General features: G+C 36.3%; 1 protein-coding gene across 1 annotated transcript in view; it reads left to right on the top strand.

The window, feature by feature from the left end:
- LOC110463886 (zinc finger protein 227-like) overlaps positions 1 to 3,667 on the top strand; it is an 8,594-nt gene extending 4,927 nt beyond the window's left edge. The window contains 2 exon segments of the mRNA XM_021518798.1: positions 581 to 2,213; positions 2,249 to 3,667. Coding sequence (XP_021374473.1) covers positions 768 to 2,213; positions 2,249 to 2,572 — 1,770 coding nt within the window. The 5' untranslated portion in view covers positions 581 to 767 and the 3' untranslated portion in view covers positions 2,573 to 3,667.
- Positions 3,668 to 23,014: the final 19,347 nt, after the last annotated feature.

Genomic DNA, 23,014 nt, shown 5'->3' with positions numbered 1-23,014 from the left:
TGAAAGTTTGTTATCGCTATTTCTCGGGAAGTACGGGAGGGATCTTTCTCAAATTTTAAATGTAGGTTCCCCTTGATCCCTCGTTGTGTATGTTATATTTTGAGACTGATCATAAAAACAAAATGGATTAAAAGAAGAACTAAACAGATCTTTCTCATATTGCAATGATCGATTCTATTTCTTTCACATTAAGTACTGTACTAGTAAATATGTGAAATGACAAGCTCACTTTGAAGGTTGGCTTTCATACACATCAGTATTAAGTTCAGATCAAAAGTAACCTCAAGGTGCATTTACTGTTAACATGACTCGATCAAACAGATTAGAGGAAAGAAGAGAAAAGATCGAACTGACAAAGAACTAATGAAGATGGTACAAAGGTCGGCGCCAAGATCCCTCTGGGATCTGTTGTTATATATATACGGATAATGCAATTTGTTATGATCTATATGTATTTGGGCCAATCTGTGGTTGATGTCATGTTTTCATTATATTATCATTTGTATATATTATAAGTGAACCTGTAAATAAAAATGGTTTATTTTGTTGATACAAAAATATCTCGTTTTGTTTGTTTCAGATAAACCACGTTGAATTTTTTGTGGAGGAAATCGATCTTTACCTGAAATATAACAACAAGATCCTTGAAGATGATTAAGTGTAAACGTATAAACAAATCTTAATCATGATCAGCTTATGGAGGCTGTAGTAAGGACAGTGGTAAGGCAATTACTCTACAGAGTAACCTAAGGACACATACAAGAAAGATGTCATACAAGTGTGATGTCTGTGGTAAGGGGTTTAATCATGCATCTCGCAGAAAAACACACATGAGCATACATACAGGAGAGAAACCATACAAGTGTGATGTCTGTGGTAAGGGGTTTAATCATGCACCTCACAGAAAGACACACATGAGGATACATACAGGAGAGATGCCACACAAGTGTGATGTCTGTGGGAAGGAGTTTAATGATGCATCTAACAGAAAGACACACATGAGGACTCACACAGGAGAGAAGCCATTCAAGTGTGATGTCTGTGGTAAGGGTTTTAATCATGCACCTCACAGAAAGACACACATGAGGATACATACAGGGGAGATGCCATACAAGTGTGATGTCTGTGGTAAGGGGTTTAATCATGCACCTCACAGAAAGACACACATGAGGATACATACAGGAGAGAAACCATACAAGTGTGATGTCTGTGATATGGAGTTTAATCAGGCATTTCACAGAGTGACACACATGAGGATACATACAGGAGAGATGCCATATGAGTGTGATGTCTGTGGTATGGAGTTTAATCATGCATCTAACAGAATGACACACATGAGGATACATACAAGAGAGAAGCCATACAAGTGTGATGTCTGTGGTATGGAGTTTAATCAGGCATTTCACAGAGTGACACACATGAGGATACATACAGGAGAGAAGCCATACAGGTGTGATGTCTGTGGTAAGGAGTTTAATGATGCATCTAGCAGAAAGACACACATGAAGATACATACAGGAGAGATGCCTCACAAGTGTGATGTCTGTGGTAAGGAGTTTAATCAGGCATCTAACAGAATGACACACATGAGGATACATACAGGAGAGATGCCACACAAGTGTGATGTCTGTGGGAAGGAGTTTAATGATGCATCTAGCAGAAAGACACACATGAAGATACATACAGGAGAGATGCCTCACAAGTGTGATGTCTGTGGTAAGGAGTTTAATGATGCATCTAATAGAAAGACACACATGAGGATACATACAGGTTAGAAACCATACAAGTGTGATTTCTGTGATAAGGAGTTTAATCATGCATCTCACAGAAAGACACACATGAGGATACATACAGGAGAGATGCCATATGAGTGTGATATCTGTGGGAAGTGGTTTAATGATGCATCTCACAGAAAGACACACATGAGGATACATACAGGAGAGATGCCACACAAGTGTGATGTCTGTGGTAAGGAGGTTAATGATGTATCTAACAGAAAGACTCACATGAGGCAACATACAGGAGAGAAACCATACAAGTGGGATTTCTGTGATAAGGAGTTGAATCATGCATCTCACAGAATGACAAACATGAGGATACATACAGGAGGGAAACCATACAAGTGTGATTTCTGTGATAAGGACTTTAATCATGCATCTCAGAGAAAGACACACATGAGTATACATACAGGAGAGATGCCCCACATATGTGATGTCTGTGGTAAGTAGTTTAATGATGTATCTAACAGAAAGACACACATGAGGATACATACTGTAGGAGAGATGCCATAAAGATTGTGATGTCTGGTGAATATAATAAGGGGTTTAATCAAACTGGTGATCGTCAGAGACATCTGGGGACTCATACAGGAGAGAAGCCATTCAAGTGTGATGTCTCTGGTAAGGAGTTTAAACAAGCAAATGACCTTAGGAGACACCTCAGGGTACATACAAGAGAAAAGCCATACAAATGTGATGTCTGTGGTAAAGAGTTTAAACATCAATCTAGTCTAAAGATGCACTTCATGACACATACAGGAGGTAAACCATGCATTGATGTTCAATGTTTGTAGTTAGGGGTTATTTAAATTAACAGCTCTACAGACACACCTAGATCCAGATGCCACAGGACAGAAACTGTTTATGTGTGATCATCAGATGACTGTGGTAGGGTTTAGTCATGTAGATAGTCTAAAGATGCACCTCTAGACATCATCCTTGATAGAGGGATTACGTTCTGTCAGAGAGCGTAAGTGAGAGGGATTAGGCTCTGTCAGATAGCATCAGTGAGAGGGATTACGTTCTGTCAGAGAGCGTCAGTGAGAGGGATTACGTTCTGTCAGATAGCGTCAGTGAGAGGGATTACGTTCTGTCAGAGAGCGTCAATGTGAGGGATTACGTTCTGTCAGAGAGCGTCAATGAGAGGGATTACGTTCTGTCAGAGAGCGTAAGTGAGAGGGATTAGGCTCTGTCAGAGAGTGTCGGTGAGAGGGATTACGTTCTGTCAGAGAGCGTCAGTGAGAGGGATTAGGCTCTGTCAGAGAGGATCAGTGAGAGGGATTACACTGATTACACTCTTATCAGAGTGTGTAAGTGAGAGGGATTACGCTATGTCAGAGAGCGTAAGTGAGAAGGATTATAGACTCTGTCAGAGAGCGTCAGTGAGAGGGATTACACTCCTATCAGAGTGTGTAAGTGAGAGGGATAACGCTATGTCAGAGAGCGTAAGTGAGAGGGATTATGCTCTTGTCAGAGAGCGTAAGTGAGAGGGATTACGCTCTGTCAGAGAGCGTAAGTGAGAGCGTTATCCCAGCAGTATCAAGGATGCTTTTGACACATACAAGCGATATACCATTCAAGGATGATATCTGTAGTCAGGAATTTAATCAGGCAAGTGATCTAAAAACCTCAGGAAACATACAGGAGGGAAATAATTCATGTTTACTATCTGTGGTAATTATATAAGGGGTTTTATAAATCCACAGCTGTACAGACACTTATTTGCTAATTATGATAACATATGTACATCAAACGAAGCACATAGTATCTGATGCGAAAGACACCATAGAGAGTCATCTGTATTAAATCTCTAAAAAAGATAAAAGTTTTGGTGCTTTGATTATATAGATATGTTTGGTATACAAAAAATAAACAATTGTTGTCTTCAAAAGAACTATTTACTAGTGCATTTTCAACATTTTGAAGTGGTCATATGATGAACTTATGCCGTACTGCAGTGTCCATCATCAGTCCGTCGGTCAACTTTTTCTTTTGAACAATTTCGCTGAAGAACTGGAGAACCTAGGGTCATGATATTTGGCCAGTAGGTACCTGGGATGGAGTGCTATAAACTTCTCTCATTAAAATGACCTTGGCCTATTTTCAAGGTCACAGGGGTCAAATATGTTAAAAATTTAAAAAAAACAATATCCTAATAACCATTTGGACTAGAGTCATGATACTTTGCTATGTTATGTAGACCAGCAGTGCAAATTATTTTCTTAATTACAGGAATGAGGTCAAAGGTCAACTTTAAGTGCTAGAAAGGGGCCAAAGGTCAACATGGGTTAAAAGCTTTAACAATCTTCTTCTCCAGTTCCATAAGGCCCAGGGTCATGCTATTTGGCCAATAATAACCTGGGATGGAGTGCTATATAGTTTCTTCAGTTAAATGAATTTGACCTACTTTCAAGGTCACATAGCTATAGGTCATGTAGCTATAGGTCAAACATGTTAAAAACTTTAAACAACAATATCCCACAAACCATTTTGACTAGTCATAATATTTTGGTATGTTATGTAGACCAGCTATGTGAATCTTTTTAGCTCACCTGGTCCAAAGAACCATGGTTAGCTTATGCCATACCGCAGTGTCCGTCGTCTGACGTCCGTCCGTCAACTTTTCCTTTAAAATGCTACTAGTCCTTAATGGCCAAGTAGATTTTGACTAAATTTGGTCTGGAGCATCCTTAGTCCAAGGGGGACTCAATTTTGTATAAACAGTGGGTGTGGCCCCCCTAGGGGCAGAGGGACAGGGCTCCATAGGGGGGAAATAGGTAAAACCTTTAAAAACCTTCTTCTACCGTAGGGATTGAAGGATTTTATCCTAATTTAGTCTGGAGCATTTTTCTGCCAAGGGGACTCAATTTTGTATAAACAGTGGTATAGAGGAATAGCTTAAATATCCTTCTTCTGTTGGGATGAAGGTATTTTGACCAAGTTTGAACAGTAGAATCTTATGGGGAAGGGAAATCAGTTTTGTATAAATAGTGGGTCTGAACGGAGACGGGGCCAAATAGGGAAAATGGAAAAACAGCTTTAAAATCCTTCTTCTTCTGCAGGAATGACAGGATTTTGTCCACATTTGGTCTAAAGCATCCTTGGGTAAAAGGGACTTAATTTTGTATAAACGATGGGTCTGACCCCCCTGGGGGAATAGAGGCGGGGCCCAATAGGGGAAAAATAGCAAATTCTTTAAAATCCTCCTATTCCTGTAGGAATGACAGGATTTTGTCCTTTGCATTTAAATAAAACCTCTGACTAACCATGTAATGATACATGTGAACTTCCAGCAACATCTTACGATTTCAGCTTTAAATTAACTAACATTTCCAGGTGAGCGATTCATGCCCTCTGGGCCTCTTGCTCTTTATTACAGTAATAAGGTCAATACTATCATTATTATCAATGCTTAACGGCCAATCAACACAGGATAGGTCATTAGGGCCAACAAATGGTCGACAAAAACAAACGCTGAATCAGATTTTAAAGGTGTGAAATAGGAGAAAGAACCTAGAGGAAGAAAAGAAAAGAGAAAGGAAAAAGGACAGAAACAATATCTACACTATATCCCACGGCCCGACCATTCGAGAGGAATGCACAAAGGGACTGGCCGGAAGGCGGGCTCCTGTATACCAAACCCCCATCAGGAAGGAATGCACAACAGTGCAAACCGAGCATTAATTTGCGTGCCCCAGCCAACGGATGGTGCTGCTTGGTCTGACCTCGACCTTTCAACCTGTCTGGATTGGGTGACTCTACCAGGTGTACAAAGCCCCAACCAGCATAGCTATCCAGGTCATTGAGGTACTTTCAATCCCCACACCACGGAAAGGTGCAGCGACTAGAGGTAATAAGGTCAACTTCAAGTGCTAGTCAGGGTCAAAGGTCAACATGGGTTAAAGTGTACATGGAACGAAAATAGAAATGAATGTATAAGTATTCTATATGATCCAAAAACTTTTTTTTTTTTTGTTACCACTTATTTATTTTTACTTATTTGTTATTATTTAGTTGTTATAACTTATTGGTTATTTGATAATTACGACAAAAACGTGGTAAGGCTGTCCGGCAAAATAGACGGCTTCAGCTCTAACGAACATGCAAAATAATAAAATTGTTACTGTTGGTAATGTTAACATGAATCGACACGCTTAATTGATTAATTAAAAGTGAACATTTTATTACTGATCTGAGGTTGCCGGTTTAATAAGCAATAACAAATAAGTATTAACAAATAAGTATTAACAAACAAGTATTAACAAATAAGTAATAAGAAATAACAAAAATGGACTTTTGATAGTTTCCAGACAATTAAATACTTGAGGGATTAGGACCAATATATTTTATACTATGCTCTACAGTGAGAACTTATTCCATCATGTCGTTGAACAGCACTACTTTGTGACCAGTTTCTGTGCCGGATTATTTATGTGGTTATATACTGCGGTACCGCAACGGTCCAAAAATACGGAATCTATCGGTGAAAAATGTTTACAAAATAACCTCAACGGTGGTGTCTGCTGTTTTTTGAATGTCAATGAAATGTATGGCATATTTTCGGTATTACCGTTTAATGACAAATTGAGGTCATTGTGTCTTCCTTATGTTAGGCTGGCACTTCAAGCATCTAATTGTATACAGTACAGTACTTACGTATGCGATGCTAAATTATATCACGGACTTTAATGATCTAATTCCGTGGTTATATTTATCTCGAAAATATAATTGAATTATGAGATTCATTTTTTTTTCTCTCCATATACTGCATGTAATATTCACAAGTATATACTTGCCATATACTCTCGTTTCTGCAACGTGTGCTTCTCATCTTCAATGTGAACTGAATATAGTACATAGATACTCACAAAAATGGCGAATAATAGTGCAAAAAGTGCAATTGTTACTTTTGGAAAACATAGCAAACGGCAACAAATCGGTAATAAACCGTCCTTCTATCTTGGACTCAGTCTAATCACGGAATTAGATTAGATACTATCTAAGTCTAACACAGTACAAGGACAGCGTTGTCTATGCTGGTCTGCTTACGTCGTCATCGTTGGCAAGTGATGAATGCATTTTAGTACAGATGGAAAAGGTTAAAAAGTCATTCAATTCGATGATAGGATTAGGAATTCACAATAATGGAATGTCTACAGTGCCAAGTGTTACTATTTGGAAGAATATCTTACTTCCGTCACTGATTCGTCTGTCAGCAACTTGGAGAGATATTGAAATACTCCAATAAAAAAGTAGCAAGAAGATGTCAAGGATTCGAATATGACTCACCTTCATGTACGTGTTACAATTTCTTCATTAGGTCTATTGGAAATCCAGGCATGTGTGGACAAGTGTAAACTGTTTTTTGGAATCGTATGAACAGAGGAGATGCAAAATATATATATGGAAGACGATCCTGAATGCCCGTATGTGTGAGTTCAGGGTCAAAGAAAATGTCGTTTCAGACTTCATTCCAGATATTGTGAGAATTAATGAAAAGTACAACTTTCACAGCCTCTTCAATGATTTCTTTTATTATGGAGACATTATTGAGAAAACAAGCTGGAGAAATTTCGTAACAAATGTTATCTACTTCCACCAAGAAAAGAAATGGAGGACTGAACTAAGTGAACGGAATGAACTCTGTATCTACTCGGACATCAAAACGAAGTTGACGTTACATCCACAATGGGATCTAGGCGTAAACTATTCCGTCTTATATTTGGAAACGAGCAGAAAAGATTAATAGAATCTTCCCCTACCTTTAGGGTGTGACAGAGAAATCTCTGTCACACCCTCAAGGTAGAAGATGTTTATTTTTCTCCCATTCTATTATTTCAGTCACAGCTCCACCGACAATAGTCTGCCATATTTGTAAACTTTTGATGACGTAACAATGTTACCAGTGACACATTTTAATGACGTCACAATTGAACACGTGCTAATCGGCACGAGGCTATCTGCCCCTAAGGGACGACAAGCTGATCTTTCCCGGCTAAAATGGGAGACACACCTGTGAAGGGTGGGAGAAAAAGTTATCATTTCTGTATGTAAATGATATATATGTAGTTACATGTAAATTGTGTGGACAGCAAGGAAGCCTCCGTCAACTTTACACTACTAGTCATGAACCACTGAGCGGATTTTAACAAAATTTGGTGTGGAGCATCCTTGGGTGAAGAAGAATCAATTTTGTATAAATGGTGGGTCTGGTCCCCCAGGGGCCTCAGGGGCGGGGCCAAATAGGGGAAATATAGCAAATTCTTCTTAAAAATCATTCTTCTTCTGTAGAACTTAAAAGATTTGTTCCATATTTGGTCAGAAGTATCCTTGGGGGAAAGGGAACAAAGTTTGTCTAAATGGTGGGTCTGGCCCCCCTGGGGGCTGATGGGCGGGGCCAAATAGGGGAAATATAGCAAATTCTTTAAAATCCTTTCTCTTCTGTAGGAATAGAAGGATTTGTTCCATATTTGGTCTGAAGCAACCTTGGGTGAAAGGGAACCAATTTTGTATAAAACGTGGATCTGGCCCCCCAGGTGCCTGAGGGGCGGGGCCCAATAATGGAAATATAGCAAATTATTCTTTAAAATTCTTCTCCTTCTGTAGGAATGTAAGGATTTGGTCCATATTTGGTCAGAAGCATCCTTGGGGGAAGGGGAACAAAGTTTGTATAAATGGTGGGTCTTGCCCTCCTGGGGGCTGATTTTGGTGTGGAGCATCCTTGCGCAGTGGGGAACCAATTTGGTATAAACCATGGGTCTGGCTCACCGGGGGCCTGAGGGGCGGGGCCCAATAGGGGAAACATAGCAAATTATTCTTTAAAATCCTTCTTCTGTAGGAATGAAAGGATTTGGTCCATATTTGGTCAGAAGTATCCTTGGGGGAAGGGGAACAAAGTTTGTATAAATGGTGGGTCTGACCCTCCTGGGGGCTGAGGGGCGTGGCCCAATATGGGAAATACAGCAAATTTTTGAAATCCTTCTTCTGTAGGAATGAAAGGATTTGGTCTGAAGCATCCTTGGGTGAAAGGGATGCAATTTTGTATATATCAAGGGTCTGGCCTTCCAGGGGCCTGAGGAGCGGGGCCCGATAGGTGAAACATAGCAAATTATTCTTTAAAATCCTTCTTCTTCTGTAGGAATGAAAGGATTTGGTATGGAGCATCCTTGGGTAGTGGGGAACCAATTTTGTATAAACCATGGGTCTGGCTCCCAAGGGGCCTGAGGGGCGGGGCCAAATAGGGGAAACATAGCAAATTATATTCTTTAAAATCCTTCTTCTTCTGTAGGAATTAAAGGATTTTGTCCATATTTGGTCAGAAGCATCCTCGGAGGAAGGGGAACAAAGTTTGTATAAATGGTGGGTCTGGCCCCCTGGGGGTTGAGGGGCGGGGGCCAATAGGGGAAATATAGCAAATACTTTAAAATCCTTCTTCTGTAGGAATGAAAGGATTTGTTCCCTGTTTGATCTGAAGCATTCTTGGGTGAAGGGGAACCAATGTTGTATTCCCCGTGGATCTGGCCCCCCAGGTGCCTGAGGGGCAGGGCCCAATAGGGGAAACATAGCAAATTATTCTTTAAAATCCTTATTCTTCTGTAGGAATGAAAGGATTTGGTCCATATTTAGTCTGAGACATCCTTGGGTGAAGGGGGCCCAATTTTGTATAAATCAAGGATCTGACCCCCCAGGGATCTGAGGGGCGGGGCCAAAAAGGGGAAACATAACAAATTATTCTTTAAAATCCTTATTCTTCTGTAGGAATGAAAGGATTTGGTCCATATTTGGTGTGGAACATCCTTGAGTAACAGAGAACCAATTTTGTATAAACGGTGGGTGTGGCCCCCCTGGGACCTGAGGGGTGGGGCCCAATATGGGAAATAGACGCAAATCTTCAAAATCCTTCTTCTTCGGTAGGAATGACAGGATTTTGTCCATATTTGGTCTGAAGCATTATTGGGTGAATGGGAACCAATTTTTATAAACGGTGTGTCTGACCCCCCTGTAGGCAGAGAGGCGGGGCCCAATAGTGAAAATAGAGGTAAAACCTTTAAAATCCTTCTTCTATCATAGGGATTAAGGGATTTTATCCTAATTTAGTCTGGAGCATCCTTGGGCCAAGAGGACTCAATTTTGTATCAGCACTAGGTGTGGTCTCCGAGGGGGGCAGAAGGGCGGGGCCTAATAGGAGAAATAGAGGTAAAACCTTTAAAATCCTTCTCCGACCATTAGGATTAAGGGATTTTATCCTTATTTAGTGTGGAGCATCCTTGGGTGACGATGACTCAATTTTGTATAATTGGTGGGTATGACCCCCGTAGGGGCATAGGGGTGGGGCTCTGTTTGAAGTTTGTTCTCTATATCTCAAGTACTGGATAGATCTTTCTGAAATTTCATATGTACTCTCAGCAGCTACCATGGAGTGCTATATCTTTACTTCATACCAATTACATATTCAGGTGAGCGATACAGGCTCTCTGGGCCTCTTGTTCTTATACAGTGTAGCAAACTAGACGAGACGAGTCTATATTTGACAACGTGGTAAATATATTAGGTACAATGAACTATATTAAGTTGTCTGAACTGGAAGACACAGACATGGCAAAAAATATACTAGGCTGTCGGAGTTGTTTTTTGAAATAGAAGAGGATGCATGGGATCACTTTATACTTAAAAACAGCGTCAGCATTGCTCCTATGACCAAAAGTTTAGTTAAAAGACTATGTGATTAGCTGTTAGGCCGAATGCCTGCAGTAATGACTACAATATATCAGACAAAATAACTACTATTAACGATAACTCCTAAACTGAGCTATCTCTAAATGTTTGATTGTATGTATATATGTTTATAATCTTCATGATAATGGAGGAAATAAAAATCAGGTATGACACCAGAGGATGTCAGCATGGCCTTGTTCTACTTTACCTTGAGGTCGAAAAGGCCATTATGTTGAACAGATTTTATAGCCCTTCATCACTGAATGAAACTTGCAAAATATCACCACCCTATCCTTTTGTTTATTAAAATTAGGTCATTTAAATGTTTATACATATTTGACAAAATGTGACCTTGAAACTGGGTCAATGTCATTCACATAAAAAAAACTTGATAGTCCTTCATCCAAGCATGCTACTGGCTAAATATCAACATTCTGGGACTCGGTTATTCCGAAGAAGTCGTTTAAAGATTTAAAACATTTGACCCCTGTGATCATTAATATAAGTCAAGTTCATTCGATTTAACAAAGTTGGTAGCCCTTCATCTCAGCATGCTACTGTTCAAATATCATCAACCGGGCATGTTGGTTATTCAGAAGAAGTTGTTTAAAGATTTTAACATACTTGACCCCCGTGACCTTAAAAATTTGTGAAGGTCATTTATTTGAACAAACTTTGTAGTCCTTCATCCAAACATGCTATTGACCAAATATTACCATACTAGTCCTTTTGGTTATTCAGAAGATTTTTTTTAAAGAATTTTAAAGATAATTGACCCCTATGAACTTGAATATAAGTGAAGGTCATTCATTTGAATAAACTTGGTAGCCCTTCATCCAAGTTTGCTTTTGGCCAAATGTCATTACCCTAGGTTATTAAGAAGAAGTTGTTAAAAGTAAAATATTGACGATGGGCGGACGCCGCACCACGGCATAAGTTCACTTGGCCCTTCGGGCCAGGTGAGATAAAAAGGAACGCATATTAATTTGCAGATTTAGAACTGCAAACTTTAAATTCCCAATTGAAACTGGGAGATGGATAGGAATACCTAGGGAAGAAAGGATATGTAGTTAATGTCGTGAATCTGTTGGGGATGAATTCCATTACTTGTTTAAATGTCCAGACAACTCAGTTAGTGTATTAAAGGGGAAATGTATTCCATGATACTATATACGTAATCCTACATTTTCGCCAAAGGCGCCCGAGCGAATCTCTTTAATGGTAGCACTTGCGTGCGTAAAGAGAGTTGCTTCCCCTTGCTACGCATTACCTTTTTTTATTCGTCCAGAAGTACACGTCCAGTGGGGAAACCGGAAGTGTATCCTTCAAGCAACGACAATTGTGTTTCAACCCATACATGAACAACTTTATATAGTGAAAACAATCTTCATGTTTTAATATGAAATAGGCACTGCCTATAAGCGAGCGCACACCTTTGTGATGATAGTGACTAGATCTCGGGCGCCCCAGCTAATAACTTTAAGGTAACAAAACGAACAGAATCCCTCCTAAGGACATACATGCTCTGAATATTCTCCCATGAAAATGAAATGAATGGTAGTTTAAAAACAATTATTTCAATTAAGAAAACCTGTCAGATATTCCATGTAGGCATGTTTGTTACTTATTTACTTTTATTTTAACACCCTTGTCAATATATTGCCTGATCCTTTTAGGGCACATTTTTCTCTCAAGACGAAATGAAAGAACTAGGATCTACTGTGCATAGAAAATATTTATTAACCAGGCAAAGTATTGCAAGGCAATCCATAGACCCCCATGGCCACCGGTTAGAATTTCTATACACAAACAGTACACTTATTGTCAGGAAGCATATAGGTCACAGTGATGTCATAGTGACCTACTTCACTCTGCCATCCAAATATGTCCTTGTTCACCCAATCTGCTTACTCCAGGTGAAATAGCATAGAAGATATGCCCCGTACAAATATTTTCAAAAGTAAAGGTCAAAGGTCAAGTCTTACGTCACAGTGACCTACATCTTGCACTCTGCACTCCTTCATCCCAAAATGTCATTGGACATCAAATCTGGTTACTCCAGGTGAAATAGTAGAGAAGATATGTCCCGGACCAACATTTTTCAAAGGTTAAGGTAAAAGCATAGGACACAGTTAGGTCAAAGTGACCTTTTTCTTGCACTCTTCACTCCGCCATCCACAGATTTCCTGATACACTAAATCTGGTTACTCCAGGTGAAAGAGTAAAGAAGATATGTCCCAGTCCAACTTTTGCAAAAGTTAAAGTCAAATGTCAAATAATAAAGGACACGGTGAGGTCAAAGTGACCTTCTTGCACTCTTCAATCTGCCATCCAAATGTTCTTGTACTCCAAATCTGGTTACTCCAGGTGAAATAGTACAAAAGATATGCAAACCTATATTCCTTCGAGAACCCTTAGGGGACTAAAAATATGATAAAACAATGTACTTTTTTTTCAGTTCATGAAAATCTACTTGTTTGTCTTAATTGCTAAAGGCTAGTAAAAAATTTCAATGTTTACTTTGAAACATAAGTTGGGCTTGTATTTGTTATTCGAAACAACCTTCAAACTATAGCTCACTAATTACTATGTTGTATATCTTGGTCATGTATGTATTACTGGGTGGTAACAGACCTGGAGAAAACTTTGGTAGTTGTCTATAGATTACCAGTAGGTGTTTTTCAACCATTTCAATATCATAAGATTCCTATGTTGGAGTTAGTACGAGTGTATTAATATTTGCATAACCTGCAAAGAGCATGGTAATTCTTAAGTACACACAGACAAACAATAAAAAACTGATGATGTTACAACATCTCTCATTTACAAGGTTTACCTGGTCTGTAAGTGACATGCAAACGCAATAAAATTAGCTCAAAGATGATTCTAAATCAGTATTAAGTAGCTATGAAAGATGATTCTAAATCAATATTAAATAATAATATATAATAATGGTTCCCATTTTGTAATTCTAAGCCATATATATTCCAATATTGGAGAAGCAATGGCTGCAATATCCATTCCTTTTGAATAACCAAATGATAAAACAGTTTGATCATTTACATTTTAATGTAAGAAAGCATTATATCGTGAACATATTTTGAACTTAAAGCATGATACCACTGTACCAGTATCTTCAGAAGCCAGATGCTGCAATAGTTATAAACAGGACCATTGCAATTACAACACAGAAATGATAAATATACAAAAGTGATCTCACCAAGTTATACAAGAGAAACATGGACCTGAGTTGTAATGCAATTATGTTATTTGTAAAATTAGAAAAAGAAAAAAAAGTGTATAAAATCCAAAAAAGTTTTTTTTTTTATTCCTTGAGAGAAAATCATGTTGGGAATGACCAACATATATTATTGATATATCGTTTATGGTGGGTACATATTTGTCTGACATACGATACATATCGCTGACAATTTTCAGAAAAAATAATCGTAGAGGAATGAATGACACGGGGGTAATGAAATAACAAATTCAGACATAGCGACTTAGGACCTTTCCATATCCATGAAGAGTGCTTGAATCTAGCATATCTGGATCTGAAGAAGAAGATTGTTGAAATTTCAGCCAATTTTCCCTCTTTGGCCCTTCCCTTCAGGCCCTAGGGTAGGGCCAGGTTCTTAATTTTCCTACCATCAAAATTCAGTCACATAATAGTCATTCCCACCAACTTTGATTTTGTTCCCACTGAAAGTAAACAAAATAAACCCAAAACCTCATATAAACTGCAGCAAGGCCAAAAACAAGATTACATATGCTTCGGATAACCTGATCATGACCTACCATAAATTTTCCTGTGTACTTTAGGGAACATTTTATCACCTATTTTGTATCCATGAAGATCATTTTAATAGTCCGGCAAAGATCACATGTACTTTCTTCCTGCTTTGGTCATGGTATCCTGACCACATTCTTGACAGCATAATAACCATTAACATTAACCCTTTCTTAAGGAGATATTAACAAATTTGAAAAAGGCCTACAGGACCTTTCCATCTATGAAGGGTATTTGATTCTATCATCTCTGTGCCGGAATAAGAAGACTGTTGGAAAGGTGGGCCAACATTTGGCCCCTCTTTGAGTTCTCTTATTCTTTTGCCATATGTAGATACGTAAAAATTATCAATAACAGCCTATATGGTTATTCATTATTACAACAGATAACTGCAGTGGACCTCCTTGCATAACACCAGTTTGAGTGATGGGGGTATCCTAACAAAAGGACAGATAAATGTCACAGGAGAATTCTTTTTTGAAAATGAATTTTGATAGTGTACAGTGCATAAAATTACTGATATTTTGATACTAAATATGTTATATTGGTATACATGAAGTAAGTGTAGTGATACTTTTAATTAGAAAAACATGCGAAATTTTCCCATAATTCAAAATATAACCAACATTGTCAACTTGCCTATATATAGTTACAATAGTAGACTATATTTTAAACTTCTTTAAAAACTTTCCATATATATATTCTGTCTACAGAATCATTTTTATGAAATATCAAAACCGGTAAAGTACTTTTTTTTTTTTTTTTTTAATGTTTTTTTATTCATTTTCAATCATTTTTACATGACATGATACAACACATATGGTACATGATTGTTAAGCTGTTTAAACTTCTTAAGAGTTGTTGTTAATAATTTCTTTTTAGCTAAGGCGTGAGCCGCCAGCTATTGGTATTACTTTAGTTAATGAGCTCAGATATTCATAAATGTCGATTTCACACAGACGGCCTCTAGCGGTAGTCACTGGTACTAAATTGAATCATATACCGGACCTACTGTCTTTATTATGCGTAACTTTGGACTCAAATGCACTTGAATGGCTTGTAAATATCATTACTTTTCTTTATAGAACATATGATCTTATCACAACGTCGTATTCTTATTGAAAATGCACCCTGTTTATCTCAATCGGGAACTGCTACTTGAATGTAGGTCATGCATGCTACACGCAACTTCCGGTAAAAATACTTCAGTTAATGAGCTCAGATATTCATAAACGAGACATAACGTCACCTTCTAGTAATACTAAACAAACTGCAAATAAAATCCATTACCACGGACTCAAGTTCACTCAAACGTCATTGGATATAATCTTATTCTTAGTTAGAACTAAGTATCCTTCTAAAACTTCGTATTTACTCTTGGAACTGTCGCTGGATTAACCCTTTACACGGAAATATTGTCCTGTGATTGGCTAAAATTGGTGACATTTACGTCCCTGTTTACAATTATATATTGCGTGGTCAGAGCTATGAAGCGGTCCTGTTCCAACTAACTGAGGATAATCAAAAGTGCTAATCAGTAATAATATATCTGATTCACGCTTCATATGATTATAATGTTATCAAAATATTGCATATTCGTTCATCGTTAAAATAACAAATCCTTACTAAAAACTCTAAAAAAAGAAACGACGGCCATGTTAGATCACGCGTGATGTTATCCGTTTCCTTATATGGCCTTCACGGCCAAATATAGTATTACTACTGATGCGGTCATGTTTACTACAATTTCCATATTTGGTCATGACACCCATATTTAGACGTCTGACCTATATCGGAAAGATTGAGGAAGTTTCCAACATGGCAGTCAATTAGGATTTCGCTTGCACTTGTTACGTAAACTTGATAATTTAACGAAATATAAGGCGGAGTATAACTTACAATTATGTAGGAGATCAACATAAAAAGTTCATATTACAAACCTATTAATGGATACGGATCCTGTCAATTAATTCTAAAATCGCCTCCGTGTGATTCACACCAGGCTTGCCTAACTAAAATGGGATCAACCGGCCGGGGCAGATGAGACCGGGAATCATGTTAGAACTAGCCACTGTCCTTCTCTAGTTCCATATTGGTATTCTAACCTGAAGGCTTTTTTTACCTTCGCAGTATTATCATTTTGTTCTATTTTCATCATAAGATATGCTATTGCATTTTTATATCGCCTTCTCGCTAATTACAGCTCAGCCAGAAACGAAAATATGCTCCGATAGGCCTACATTTTATATGTCTGTTGGTGTGATTTGTGTTTTTCGTTTATTGAAGTATTACCATATAACAGGACTCTTTTATTTCAATATACACAAAAACAACAACACCTTCGGAATGATTTCAGACATATACTGCGGGAAAACACGAGTGATCTCCCTTACATTTAGACATGCGCACATTTTACTTTCGTTTTGTGTAGGCCTAGACATCATTCGCAACGCGAAGCGGAAAAGACGAAAATGCAGGCGAGTGTTGACTTAATGTTAGGCATGTTGTTTAAGCAGCATTGACAATGAACAATATACATACACTTCTGCAACGTTTACCTACTACTGATTCATAAATAAGGCTATGTATCCCGATTTCGGTGACTTGTGGCCAAGCATGCGGCCGAAGCCGCAGAGAATGGCGCATGTTGTCAGCGGCGATGACAAAAAGGAAGGTGCTTCTACGGTATGTATAGCAGTTATTATGCAAAAACAAACATAATAAACGGACGTTTTACTCTAGTGAATTACAGCGTCACGAGGAACGTCTTTCTCCAGACGTGTTGCAAAATTTTCGAACTGCTTAGTTGCAAACTGATTTCACTTAAGCGTTGTTTGTGAGGATATTTGGCCTTACATTTCTTCTCATTCAGTTAAAAAAAAACATGTTATAAACATTGTATTATTAGATTCATTGTGATGTTGGCTTTCATTGAAGTTTCAATTGTTATACTACTTGATGTTTTGGAAACTTAAACAAGTATAGTAGTTCTAAATATTATGAAATGACAGAAACATTAGGCCAAACAAATTACTTGTGTTTCTACTATCAGAAAAAAATAGGGTAGGTATGTATTAGCTAGGCATTTTATTGTTAATTTGAAAAATATCTTTACTGCGCTAATATAGAGCAGGAGTTCTGACTTTAACAGTGCATATAAAAACTTAAGGGTATTGTAGAACACAAATCTGAGATAAGTCTGGTTAACCACACTGGTGTCGAACACACCAATAAGTATAGTGTGTATAATATATCATAGTTTATACACATCATATTACTATTAGTGTGTCCAGTATCTGTGGGGTTAGCATAAACTCAATATTTGTTTTAAACTTTTAATTGGCCTTATATAATGATCATTTATAGGTCAGACAGGGTTTGGTTTCCAATTCGGAAACTAGACCTGTTAAAACAGTTATCATTTGTAATTTAGAGATTAAATATTTCTAAGCAGAAAAAAATGAACTATAAATATTTTTCAACCTTTTCTGAGTTGTACAATTTTAGAGTATCTTCTGTCTGAAATCTGAACATAACTTGTTTTATGATAAATGTGTAAAACAATTCCTCATACTGGGGTAAAGTTTTTCTATATATAGTCCCAAAAACTACAGATAAAATCCTTGAGCACGTACAAGATACAAAAATATATATTTTACGTCCATTTTGCAAAACATACAACATAAGCTACAAAGACAAAACATGAGTATAATAACAGAGACCAAAATATTACAACATGGAAAAATAAAATAAAAACATGTATGTACATGTAGTATACTGTAAGCTCAGAAAAAGAGTTTATCACTTGGAAAGCACTTAATAGGCACATTGAACACGGTAAGCACATCAGCACATGGTAATTTAAGCACATTTAGAACATTTGCATACAGCACATAAAAAACAAAACCATAACATGGAAAGCTTATTAGCACATAGTAGGCACATTTGCACATTGTAAGCAAAATAAAGGAGTGCAATGGACATCTCCATGTTTCCTGGTTAATTTCTTCTTTATGGAAACAACCAGGGGAGAGTGATGTTCTGCTTCATCTTTTGTATTAATGAAAACCGTGAATATCTAAGTGCGTGTGTTTAAACTAATTTTGTTTTGTTTTTACTGGTACCTTTTTATGTACACATGTTTTACCACCTAAGGAATTAGATGTCTTAAGCCCCCATATGATGTGCTGTTATAAGTTGAATTTAATGTACATTTTGTTTATATTTAGTTCTGCTACCAAAGAGATTGACTTATTGAAATGTTTTTGAAACATTTTAATGAACTCCTCAGCTTTAATGCCTTATTTCTCACTATACAAGCTCATATTGCTATGCCTCCTATTTGTTTGAATATCATCTCTAAACATTATTGCTGGTGCAGAAATTATATGGTAACTATGTTCTATTTTAGGGGGGGAAAGCAATCAATATTACAACAGACAGGGATGGTTATTGATGGGAGAAAGGAGGATGAGAAATAGGAACTGTACCAACTCTCTCATACCTTTGAGGACTTCATGAACTTTTTCAAAAGGCTGCAAGAACTATACCAACAGTGACATGACATTTTGAAATCTGTCAGTTACTTTATAGAGGAGGAACCTCTGACTAAATCATTTTCTCTCAGACACATGAAAGCCGAGTCCACAGATCCTTCCATCAGCGAATAGTTCAAATGTAGTTCAAATGCTTTCCTCGCAAACTTTTCCTTAATGGAGAAGTCAGTGATCTTTACTTGGAACAGATTGAATCTGTGAATATTGATGCTGAAAGCCTGATGAATGTGATTGAACAGCCCCTACTTGATGCTGAAACCCTGATGAATGTGATTGAACACCCACTACTGACTAAGGGCACAAATGTTGGAAACAACGTTTGTTTTGATCAATATAACACTATGGGTGGTGGGAGCAAATTGGAAAAAAAATTAAAAGTATGTTTTTAAAGATAGAAATACTGGTCATGGCTTCCTTTTAGTTTTTGTCCAATGAATTAAAAGTCAACGCAAATGTTAAGTAGTAAAAGAAATGTAAGATCCCTGGTATACATTGTACTTTTAACAATGCTTATGATCAATATCAATAAAATAAAATAAAAGTTATAATATGTAACTTGATATTTGTTAACTTCGCTCGATTTTACTGTGTCCAACATTTGATATTAAATCTTGTGTGATATATGAGAGGGATAGCACACAAGATTGTATCAATGTCAATGAAAGCAATTATTTCTTAAGTTTTCAACCATATTTCTTGAAACTTCATTTCTAAATTTCATACATCAATTGTTCAAGACAGTTTTAAGGTCAATTTCATTCAGTCAAGGTGAAGGCTACAGCTTCACAACCTGTTCATGTACATGTGACAGAGAAATTGTCAGTGCATTCCTAACTAAGTATTCAAACCAAATTTTATAAACCTTGATCCATCATTCTCAACATTAAATCATGCACTACCTGTTTGCATATACACAAGCAACCTCAACTTTCAATAAGTCCTGTTGTCAACATTTGTTGCACAATGCTATCAGTTCTGAAACCAACAATCATGACAACTGTAATAACATAGTATGTGTTCTAGCTGGTACATTTGCAGTACTCTTTTGAAATGTATTTGAAATTAATATGTGCATCTTATTTCAAATGCTAGCCTATGAAGATGATAAAGCTGAACATATGCTATAAAGTTGTTGTTTTCTTTGTGAAGAATTTATGCAATGGAAATAGAGGGAAAATAATGTAACTCTCCTAATCTTGTGTGTGTGTGTGAGTATGTATGTTTATATTTTGTTTATCTTATTCAATATTGAAACATACAACAATGTATCATATTGAATTAGAGTGCTTTTTATATTATTTGTTCATGGGAACACAGATTCAAAATAGTTCCATTTTTCATAAGAAGAGACCTTTTCACTGCAGTGAATATGTAAAACACTTTATTTAAAAGTTTTTCAAAATTATTGAGAGACTTGTAAATTTATGGGTAGCAGTAATCCACTTGCTTATCCACAATTTAGTTTCGGCAAGTAAACATCCTTATAAATATTGTTCTGTAACAATATACACTGACTGATGCAAAATTGAAACTTGAACAAAATTCACACGTATTAAAAAGCATGCCAACCCTGGTCGATGTGCACACTTTACAAGATAACTTGCTTGAATATATATTGATCAATATACAAACTTAGACGATAAGTTCAAAGTTGAGTGAAATCCATGCCTAATTAATTAGCATACTGTACTCTGATTGGTCAATGGTTTTATGCCAAGTAACTTTGTTAGATAAGGCAAGGGTTGATATCTTATTCAACAACAAAGGCAAAGTTCAAAGATGTTCACAATCTGTGCATAATCTATTCAATGGTTTAAAATAATCAGGTATTGGTCAAAGGGGTAAATGCCAGTTTCAGTTTTTAATGTTCTATGAAATACATTGTATGGACAAAGGGAAGCAATTCCAAATTCCTATGCAAATTAATTATCCAAAGGTTTAAAATGATATATTCTAGAGGAAACTTGGTACCACTCTTCTGACAAACCTATAAAGATATACTGTACACACAAGAAGAATAACTTCACAGTGGTACACTTTTACATAAAACTTTGATTCATAACAAATTAACAGTAAATCCTTCTGTACAATATGATTGGAACTTCGTCTTTATTTTGTTCTCCATTCCAAAAATAATATATATATCTTTTGCCTTAGCTTTCAGTACTTTCAGTACTTTGATTAATTCACTATGAACATACAGAGACAAAAAATAATTCGCACACAGACAGACACGCATACACTTACAGTTAAACACTCACGCAAATTGATATATAAATAAATTATTAATAAATAAATGGTATTCGTGACATTAGGTATACAGACAAAAATCAAATGCACACAAAAGACAAAGGACAAGACATGTGGGACAAAACAAGGACAAGGGAAACCTAGGTCAGAAAGATGTATTAATTTCTTTTAATTTTTGAATTTGCAACCAGTGAAGTATTTATGTATTAATCTGTATTTTATTTTTAATATTACTTTTAGATATTAGAATTTTGTGAGCTTTTAATTCGAATTTGATATGATTTTTTAGACCATTCAGATTGAGTTCTATTTCAAGGCATTTTGATTTATATATGAATTGTTTGACCGTGAGTAATATCAAGTTATCCAAGTTGAACTTTGTATATTTATTACTTTGCTTGCCAAAGATAAATTCTTTTTTATTAAATCGAAGACAAAGATTTTTAGCAATACTCGTAATTCTTATATTTTCTATCAAATTAGATACCTTTTCACAATCCCATAATATATGTGTTATGGTTTCTGGATGAGTTTTACAAAAAGTGCACATATAATTATCTAATTTACCAATTTGAAATAAAAAGTTGTTTGTGGTTAGGATTCTATGATTTATTCTGAATTATAACCATTGTAGTTTGGAACTGGTACAGGTATTGAAAGGACATTTGTAAATATGTTTCCATGTTTCTACATCAATATTGAAATTTTGATTCCATTTATTTTGGGCGGTGGGTTTAACTTCATTTTTGATTAATATGGTATATATTTCACGAGCTCCTTTTTTACATCTTAGGATTAACTTGGGATTTATGGGTATACTTGGTAACATAATATTATTTTCTGAATCGAAAGCTTGGCGGTTCTTCCTTATGTACTGACCTATAACATTTTTCAGAATCTGATAACTTAAAAAATTGGCACGAATATTAAATTTTGCACAAAATTCTTCTTAGCTGTATAAAGATCTATCTTTTTTAATAATGTTATGGATAAAATGTACCCCTTTTTTGTACCATGTATTATTGAAGATAACTTTCCGATATATTTTTATTTCACTGTTAAACCATATTGGATTTTCACTAATATTTGTTTTGAATATTTTGTTTGCATTAATAGTTTTATAACAGGCATCTAAAACATCTTTCCAAAATATATTTTTACAATTTTTTGATATTTCTTTCAATTTCTCAATTCCAATATTTGCTAATTTCTGTTTATCAAATAACGATTCCACAACAATACCCCAATTTCCTAGTTTACTATATATCCTTCTGATCCAAGTTGCTTTAAGAGCAGTTATGAAAAATTTTAGATGTATCATTTTAAGCCCCCCTTCTTCATAGTTTTATATTATTATATCCCTTTTTACCTGCTCTGGTTTACCATTCCATAGAAAATTGTACAATGTATTGTTAATTTGTTTAATATATAAGTCATCAGGATTGGGAAGCGATATAAACAAATGATTAAACTGAGATATTAGTAGAGTTTTGATAACAACTATTTTACCTATTGGTATAAGTATTCCTTTGTTCCAGACATAAATTAAAGACATTTTGTCAAAATTCAGTTTGATAATTCTGTGTAGGTCTACATCGTATTCTATGCCTAATAGGGTGAAGCGTGTACTTCCCCATTTTAAGACAAAATTTGTAGTAAAAAGTGTTTTCACTGTATGTTTTGCTGCCAATCCATACTACCTGGGTCTCGGAGAAGTTCATGTTTAGTCCAGAAATACTAGCAAAGTAGTTAAGAGCTTTTAATGTTTCATCCAAAGATTTTTTTTGAACCATCTAGAATAACAGATGTGTCATCAGCAAATTGTGTGTTCCTTTGATATTTTTATTATTTTTCAATATTATTGATAGAATTTCAGCACATGAAATGAAAATATATAAAGATATCGGATCCCCCTGACGACAGCC

This window comes from Mizuhopecten yessoensis, unplaced genomic scaffold (assembly GCF_002113885.1).
Source record: "Mizuhopecten yessoensis strain PY_sf001 unplaced genomic scaffold, ASM211388v2 scaffold10939, whole genome shotgun sequence".
Classification (NCBI taxonomy): Eukaryota; Metazoa; Mollusca; class Bivalvia; order Pectinida; family Pectinidae; genus Mizuhopecten; species Mizuhopecten yessoensis.
Note: the sequence above shows the minus strand (reverse complement) of the source record. Positions and strands in the feature narration are given on the sequence as shown.